This window comes from Solanum tuberosum, unplaced genomic scaffold (assembly GCF_000226075.1).
Source record: "Solanum tuberosum cultivar DM 1-3 516 R44 unplaced genomic scaffold, SolTub_3.0 scf00225, whole genome shotgun sequence".
Taxonomy (NCBI): Eukaryota; Viridiplantae; Streptophyta; class Magnoliopsida; order Solanales; family Solanaceae; genus Solanum; species Solanum tuberosum.
In genome coordinates this window covers 926,782-935,854 of record NW_006239149.1, presented here as the reverse complement: position 1 = coordinate 935,854, position 9,073 = coordinate 926,782, and the positions used below count along the sequence as shown (strand labels likewise).

General features: G+C 29.9%; 1 protein-coding gene across 1 annotated transcript; it reads left to right on the top strand.

Annotated features, from left to right (window-relative positions):
- Nucleotides 1-2,426: 2,426 nt before the first annotated feature.
- Nucleotides 2,427-6,183, top strand: LOC102590029 (indole-3-pyruvate monooxygenase YUCCA6). Its single transcript, XM_006356580.2, has 4 exons — nucleotides 2,427-3,432; nucleotides 4,355-4,603; nucleotides 4,890-5,015; nucleotides 5,694-6,183. The coding sequence occupies exons 1-4, from the start codon at nucleotides 2,722-2,724 to the stop codon at nucleotides 5,859-5,861; spliced, it is 1,254 nt and encodes a 417-aa protein (XP_006356642.1). The 5' UTR covers nucleotides 2,427-2,721; the 3' UTR covers nucleotides 5,862-6,183.
- The last annotated feature ends 2,890 nt before the right edge of the window (nucleotides 6,184-9,073 follow it).

The following is a 9,073-nucleotide window of genomic DNA, read 5'->3' as shown; positions in this document are numbered from 1 at the left end:
TTTTGTCCCCCCACCCCCCCCCCCCCCAAACAAGACATAATGCAATGAACCTATATATCCCAATTACTCACTTAAGCACTATAATCATATCCATAAGTCTTGGTTCAACAATACTTTCCATCTAATTTCTATTTTTATCCATTTCATAATATCATAAATTTGTAATTCATATGGCTAATTATATCTCTATCCTTTTGCCCCATCCATTTTGTAATATTAACTTTCCTCCTTTTTAAAGTATTCACTAATTTCATCGACTTTCAATGTCAACGCACCCACACCTAACATAAGCTCATTAATTAAATGTGCAACTATTATTTTCTTCTGTCTTGGGAAGATTAACAATATTATTGTGTGGCTAGAACTTGGAAGTGTCACACCAACATTGTCAAATCCTTAAACACAAATAGTACGTACCTTGGCCGTCACATTTGTCATTAATCTTGTCACCCCATAATTAGTTTCATATTTTTACTACTATATAGTATAGTTAGTAATAGTAAAATTACTTTTATAAAATCAAAACTTCACTTCACCTCCAAAGTTGAGTAGTGCTACTACGACTAATGGAGCTTGTCCCTCTTAGGACAAATATATATGACCCACCATATTATAGTCGACACTAATAATCTTCAATGTCTCATCAAATCTAACTTCTTGTCACTTTATCATGTGAAACTCAAAATTTGTAGCAAGTTGTGAATTTTAGTTCTAGAAACTTTATAATGAATCATACGTAATTAGGTAGGAATACTTGGATAATGGTATTTGATTGAAGTCAATAAGAAAAGTATTTGATCTTAAAAATGTAAAATGGTATTTTGAAAGTTGATTTTTTTTAATGACAGTGCTGTCTGATCAACTTTCGTATTCTTCAACAAATTTCATGGGATATCTGCCATCTCCCATCAACAACAGGTACCAGGTAATTTAGTTCGCTAATTAAGGAGTAACCTCTCATCACCAACATGTATCAGACAGTAACTCTATCCACTAAGGTTAGGACATATGAGAAGAATATAATATTTTCTGTCTCCACTGAAATTTAAATCTAAGACCTCAGGACTCTCAACCACTTCATTGACCAATAAACCACACCCTTAAGTACGTAGTAATTGAAGTTTTTTTTTTTCATCTTTTATTCCTGACTGTGATGTCTGAACCAACTTAATTGTGTTTGAACTAAAGTTCATGAAAGTTGAAAATTTAGGAACTTTATTTCAAATTTAATGTGTTTCATAATTGAGAAAAATTAGGAGGGTTTCGTTTTAATTTTAGACATGTATATCCATTATAAAGACTAATTCAATCCTATCACATCATTATTTCAATTTCAAAATTAAAAAAACAAATATAATAAAGAAAGTTAGGAGTATTCCATTTTCTTTTTAACCAATATTTCCATTAGAGATATAGATGTAGTGCCTTTAGGTCTAGGGTATATTTTAGTAATATTGGTTTTAACTTTTAAGTGGAGTCTACTTCTCTTGTTCCACCCGGCCCAATGAGGCACAGTCCAACCCAATGCCAACCATAACTACCTCTTCTAACAATTTAAAATCTTACCAAACTACATGTTCTATTTAATATAATAAAAAATGAACTACTAATAAATATATACTTTATATTAATTAATAAACAAAATAGAGATCCCAATAACTTTTTAACTCATTCAAAAATCAAGATTGTTATAAGATTTTGCTAAAGAGACCAACTCCCTCAAGGATTTAAGTATAAATCAAACATCCAATAAGCCCTCATATCTCTCTAGTATGACACATATAGTGACGTGTATAATATAGGACAAAACTTTTAATTATTCTAAACCTTTTTTCTTATCATCTCTTGCTTAGCCAAATTCAAAATTCAAATAGATCACCATCAAGAATTGTGATTCTTTATTTTTAGCTAGAGTTTCGATGTTTACCGCTTTAATTAATAAACGTGTTATATATGTGATGTTTGTATGAGATAAATAAGATTTTTTTTCTTTAACTAGAGTCTCGAATATGAGTCTTAGGTATAAAAAAATTGTTATGATAGAAAATGTTTACATAGACGTTGTGCAACGTATTAGTTGAGACGTCAATACATATATCAAAATAAAAAATTACAAATAAATGACTTGACTAATGTTGTTATTAATCTCCACACACACCAAGTATATAACGATACACACACATACACTATATATATCTATGTGTCCCACTTTCATTAATACTGCTCAAACTTTCATTGTGTCCGGTATATATAGAGTGAATTCTCTTCAATTCAATTCATTTATTGATCATCTTCTCCCTTCCTTCTCCTTCCTAATGAACAAAAGGAATGTGTAGACACATATAACACCACATCTATCTATACTATCAACATACCCTTCTACACCCCCCACCCCAAATTCCAAATCTTGTTGTGTGATCTATTTGATTGAAACAATATTGTATAACTTAATTATAGATTGAATCTGAAAAAAAGTGGATAAGAAGTAGTATATCTCTTAATTTTAGCTCCACTTCTTTAGGGGCTTATCACAGTCCTATTTGTTCTGGATAATACTTTGTGACTTAGTCTTTTTTTTCAAGTGTTTTTAGCTCTCAAACTCCCTTGACCAATGAGTTTCCTCAATTTTAGCTCTTTACCTTATCTCCCACAATTCTTGAAATAGATAAAAGGGGATACAAAACCAACATATAGTTACTTACTCATTCAAAATACCCTTTGATGGATTATTTGAAAGAAATACAAGGCAAAACATGTCATGATCATCCTTATTTCAACAAAATGAATACAAATACAAATACAAAGAGGTGTGTATTCGTCAACGGACCAGTAATCGTTGGTGCAGGACCATCAGGATTAGCAGCTGCAGCATGTTTAACAGCAAAAGGTGTTCAAAGTTTAGTAGTAGAGAGATGTAATTGTATAGCATCTTTATGGCAACTCAAGACGTATAATCGTCTTAGCCTTCATTTGCCTAAACAATTCTGTGAACTTCCACTCATGTCATTCCCTCATGATTTCCCTACTTATCCTACCAAACAACAGTTCATTAAATATTTGGAGTTATATGCCATGACTTTTAACATCCGTCCTCTATTCAATCAAACGGTCATATCTGCTAATTATGACCGGAATCTCGGACTCTGGAGAATCAGGACGGATACAATGACTACGACTATGACTACGAGTAGTACTGAGTATGTTACGCGGTGGTTGATTGTCGCAACTGGGGAGAATGCCGAGGCTGTGCTACCTCATATTGAAGGAATGGAAGAATTTGGTGGTACTATAATGCATACAAGTTTGTATAAAAGTGGTGAAGTTTTTACAAGGAAAAAAGTGTTGGTTGTTGGATGTGGAAATTCAGGAATGGAGGTGTGTTTGGATCTGTGTAATCATGATGCAACCCCTTCACTTGTCGTTAGAGATACTGTAAGAACACTCTCTATCTTAGTTGCACCGACTCTTCACTTTTGATACAACTGACATTTTTAAACAGTCTGAGCAATAGAAATCCCTTTAATCTTTTGGTTTAATAACAAAAAACTTTTCTTGGGACATTTTAAAGCAAATTGATTACAAACTTTTGTTTTTATGTTTTTTTGTCTCAACAAAATAACGGGAAACATGGTATTTCATTTCTTAACTTTATGTCAATTCATTTGAGAAAAAAGAGGTAAACTTTGTGATTTTTTATTTTTTTTTTGAAAATTTTAACTAATATAGAGAGACATATGGAAAAAGGTCTAGGGGTAATTTCTATATGTTTTAAGTAGTTTTATTAATCTTGTGTTTCCTGAAAAATTTCCTATTTATGTGGAAACACTGAGAAACCCTAGTTTTTTCTTTTTTGGGTAGGGGAAGGGGAATTACAATGTGGGGGAATCGAACCCTCAGATAGCCAACCAAACAAGTTACTAAGATTCCTAGAATTTATTTATTTTTTTCATCTAATTTTTTTTTGAATAAAAAAGAAGACAATTCTCATGTGCTGAAAGTTAAAAAGTTGGAAGTGACTTCAAGTTCCAACAAAATTGATTTGTAAATTTTTTAAATTTAACTAATTAAAAGATTTTGTTGTGTATTTTTTACTTTCTTGGAATTGTCAAGCATGCGCAATATTTGGTGGAAGCATGGACAATTTTTGTTTTCATTAATCATTAAAATTTATAATAATTGATTCCAATAAGTTTTTTTAGCAACCTAAAAGTGAAAAGTCCAGATATTGGCCATTCATCCAGAATGGCAATGGGCACTAAGCAATTAGCAACTTGAATTTCTCATCAATTTTATTCATTAACTTTATTATAACAAATTAATTTTGACTTTCATTTTTTTTTAATTTTTATTTTAGGTCCATGTCTTACCAAGAGAAATGCTGGGAAAATCAACTTTTGGGCTATCCATGTGGTTACTAAAGTGGTTACCTATTCGACTTGTCGATCGATTTTTGTTGATTACTTCAAGGTTATTGCTCGGTGACACGTCTCGACTCGGGTTAGATCGACCTGAAATTGGACCCCTCGAGCTAAAAAACTTGTCCGGAAAGACCCCTGTGCTTGACGTTGGAACGCTTGCTAAAATTAAAAGTGGTGACATTAAGGTACGCTATAAAAAATAAAATATCATGGATGAACTAGGTATCAAATCATTTTTTTTTTTTTTACCTTTCCTCATACTCAATCATTGCAAATATTCTATAAACAGTGTGACAAAATCTCTTCAAGCTTAATTTGTCCCAACATTTTATTGATTCTACTAGCATCATTTCTAAGTGGAAAACCCCTAGGTTGTAGTACTTAAAATAATTTTTATTTTTTTATTTTTAAGGTATAAATTTTTCTTGTGATATAAATGAGTAATTTTTAGTTGTTATATTATGTGTATAGGTATGTCCTGGAATTAAGAGATTATTAAAGCATCACACGGTGGAATTTGTAAATGGGCAAACAGAAGAATATGATGCAATAATCTTGGCAACTGGTTACAAAAGCAATGTGCCCTCGTGGCTAAAGGTACCCACTCTTTTTACCTTTACTTAGTTTCCGTTTGACCATAGATTCTGAAGTTGAAATTTGAAAACTTGAGTTTTTGAACTAGTGATTTTTGAAACTTGAAGTTGTATTTGGACATGCATGTTTTATGAGTCGAATTTATTGACAAAATTTCAAAATCTGAACCAAAATCTATGACCAACCAAATGTTTGGAGACAAATTTTCAAAATCTGATTCAGAATCTACAACTGAACACTAACTTAGTTACTTGTTTCCTAAGGATGTGTTCAATGAATTTGATTGAGAAAATAGAAAACTGCAACTATGTATAATATGAGTCGAATTTTGTAGCCAAATTTTCAAAATCTGACAAAATCTATGGCCAAACAGATATTTGTCAATATCTGATTCAGAATCTATGGTCGAACGCTAACTTAGTTACTTGTTTCCTAAGGATGTATTCAATGAATTTGATTGAGAAAATAGAAAAACACAACTATGTATAATATGAGTCGAATTTTGTAGACAAATTTTCAAAATCCGACAAATGACCAAACAAATATTTGTGAATATCTGATTTAGAATCTATGGTCGAACGCTTACTTAGTTAGTTGTTTCCTAAGGATATGTTCAAATTATGATTGAGAAAAATGAAAAAAAGTATATAAGTTTAATATTAGGTTTTGTTTGGTTTGCAGGAAAAAGAGATGTTTTCAGAGAAAGATGGTCTACCAAAAAGGCCATTTCCCAATGGGTGGAAAGGAGAGTGTGGACTTTATGCAGTGGGGTTCACCAAACGTGGCTTGCTTGGTGCTTCAATAGATGCAAAGAAAATTGCTGAACATATTCATCAATATTTCCAATGAAAAATATTTTTGATTAACCAAATCTCCCCACACACACCAAAAAAAATTTAAAAGTGTTGGTACCAAAAAGAAGGGTTTTTGATCCTACAAATGAAGAAACAAAAAGAAAAAGAAGATCAAGATTTTTGTGGGGATTTATCATCATCAAAATCTAGCTAGTGTATACACACCTTGTACATTTTTTTTGTTGTTTCCAATTTTCTCTTATTTTTATTATTATTATTAGGTATTATGACATTGTTAGGGGAGAAAAAAAAAGAAGGAGATTTAGGCTTTTTTTGTTTTTGTTTTAATGAGTTTGGTTATATGAGTATTAATTACTAATATTCATATATGTTTTTTTTTTGGTTTATTATGACAACACAAGAAAAAAAAGATGATTTTTTTTTTTTTTTTTTCAAAAGAAAATATAATTTAATTGTGAGGTTTGTAATTTTCCAAGTAGGATTTTGGTATTTGCATGTCTAGGGAGTATATAATTAAATATGATAACGAAATTTACGTACCAAAATTCCCAATGATCAGAGCGACCTGTGCACTATCTTTATGAATTTCTGCCATTTCCTGCTGTGTTGATATCTCATTAATTTAAATACTCCAACTAGTATTTAGGACCACTTGGGGTTTAATTCATTCATCTGCTTCTACAAAATAAGAAATTCAAATTAATGAAAAAGTTAAGAATTACTACTAAGATGATAAAATGCTACTTGGAATACTGAGTCAAGATCTCGAATATCTCATAAACTCTTAGGATATTCATAAAGAGATCAAGATAGATATGTCAGACTTTTCTTGATAATCAAATACTTCAAGAAGATCCACAAATCCTTTAAAAGTTCAAATCATGCGAGTCCGAGAAATACGTCACTAATAGCTAGAGATATCTTAGGACAGAAAAATAATTGCACACACATTGTTTAATCAATGAATTATGTTTCTTAAAAAAAAGAATAGAGAGTCGGGAGTCTAGAGTCTTTCGGAAATATATAGATTATGTTACTGTCATTACCACTTGGAATCGAATTGATGTTTTGCCACTTGGAATAGAGTAGTGAAAGTCCAATTTCTCTATTTCTATGAGGTAGGGATAAAATTTGAATACATTCTACCCTTTTCAAACTTCAGATGTGAGATTACACTGATTATATTATTGTTATTACTACTCGGAATTGAATTTGATGTTTTATCACTTGTTCCTAAGAAATATAATTCATTATTTTATAATCCTTTTTAATCAATCAAATAACAAGATTACATGATTTGTCAAGAAAAAAAAAAGATATCTTTTTTGTGTGTGTGTGTGAATAGAATAATGTGCCATAATCATGAAAAATTTAATTAACTTCCCTCTCTCTATCTTTTTTTCCTTGTTGAAATTTTCTAAACATTTTTACAAGTCACATGTATTTTCTTTTGAGATTTATACTAATAAACAATATAATGGACCTTTTGCAATCCTCAAATCAAATCCAAATGGTCCCCCATTCTTAAGTAAAGACCTTTTGATAAAGAATAGAGTACAAAGCAACATATAATTGCTAATTAGTTGCTTTCAGAACATGCCTTAACCTTTTATTGATTGGTAAAACATAATTCAAATTCAAATTTGGCAATTTTGTCCTGGTCATAATGTAGGCCAAATAATTTATTTATGCATCACAATCTTTGCAAATATAATTACGATTATATTGGTATATTAATTTATTAATGATGAAAATAATGAAATACAAAATGATGTTGCTAAATATGCAAAAACAATTCATTAAAAAATGACAAAGAGGAGTACAAGATCTTAAGCTCGTTTGGATTGATTGATTAAAAGTAGATGATTAATATCAATAGTTTAAAATTATTGTTAGGTATTGAAATTGATTTTATAAATAATCAGTAATTTATTTGGATAAAGTGATAAAATTAATAAAAACATAATTAGTGTATTTGATAAAAAGGTGCTTATTAATAAGCATTTTGTTCTGTTAAACTAGCTGAAATATTCTTTTATATATATATATTAATAAATATAATTCTATATTATTTTTTACATAGAAAATGGCTAATTGTTAAAATGAAAAAGAGGGATAGGTAAAAGTTTTGTTTTGGTGAAGATTACAAAAGATATATATTAGGAATTCAAAAGTAAAGGTTTGGTTAAATAAAAAATGTGTATAAGCTGAAAAATCATAAAATGGACCAATTTATGTTTTTTATTGGTTGATTTTAACTTATAAACACTTTTTGTTATTTATCAAACATGTAGTATCGATCGGAAGTATTTATATACTAATTCGATTGACGTATAGTCTTATTCAAAATTCACTTAAAAAATTATTTTAAAGATAAAGTAGTTTGAATTTTAAAGATAATTCAAATTCAAATTTGGCAATTTTGCCCTGGTCATAATGTAGGCCAAAGGGTTTATGCCTCACAATCTTTGCAAATATAATTACGATTATATTGATATATTTTATTAATAATGAAAACAATGAAATACAAAATGAGGTAGCTAAATATGCAAAAACAATTCATTAAAAAAAATTGTAGTTTGAAAGTTTGGAAATGAAAATTTTGATCAAAGTTAACATTTTAGGTTGTGATGGGGTTGGATTCAAGTTTTGACAACTCTGTTATGTATGAAGGATAATTTTTTACTTCGTTGGGTGATTTGCACGGTTTCAAAATGTTCGTGAGTGTTTTGAATTATTGATTGAAATTTTAACCTTTAGAAAGTCAAGTTTGACCAGAAACAATATTTGATCAAGACGACTTCAGATAGGTGATTTTGATAATTATTTTAACAAGTCTGAACCATGTTTCGTGATTGATTTGCATATTTAATTGTGCTTGGGAGTTTCTAGATAAATTTTGAATGTCAATTTTGAGTTTTGGTTGAAGTTCGGTGGTTGTTGGTGTCTGATGTCTAGTGTAGTCGCACTTACATTGTATTGTTTGTAATTGTGAGGTGTGGTTCACAATTTTCTAAGATGGATCACAATATTGTAACTGCTAAATTGATCATTATGAAATTCTCCAATTGGAGGTTGATTGATAATTCATTTCTTTTCAGAAGCTTTCTACCAAATATGTTACCCAATTCTAAAATAAATGTTATATTTGACCTCGGAGGCTGAGGTTGACTTTTTGACTTAATTTTTAAATCAAACTTTTATTATAGTGTCTACGTATTTGTTCATTTAGTGAAATTTCACTGA

What these genes read in the sequence shown, in the direction of transcription:
- LOC102590029 (XM_006356580.2), top strand. Translation starts at nt 2,722, where the DNA reads ATGGATTATTTGAAAGAAATACAAGGCAAAACATGTCATGATCATCCT. An exon ending in CACTTGTCGTTAGAGATACT is followed by an intron (nt 3,433 to 4,354) that starts GTAAGAACACTC and finishes TTTTTATTTTAG; the next exon opens with GTCCATGTCTTACCAAGAGA. An exon ending in ATGTGCCCTCGTGGCTAAAG is followed by an intron (nt 5,016 to 5,693) that starts GTACCCACTCTT and finishes TTTGGTTTGCAG; the next exon opens with GAAAAAGAGATGTTTTCAGA.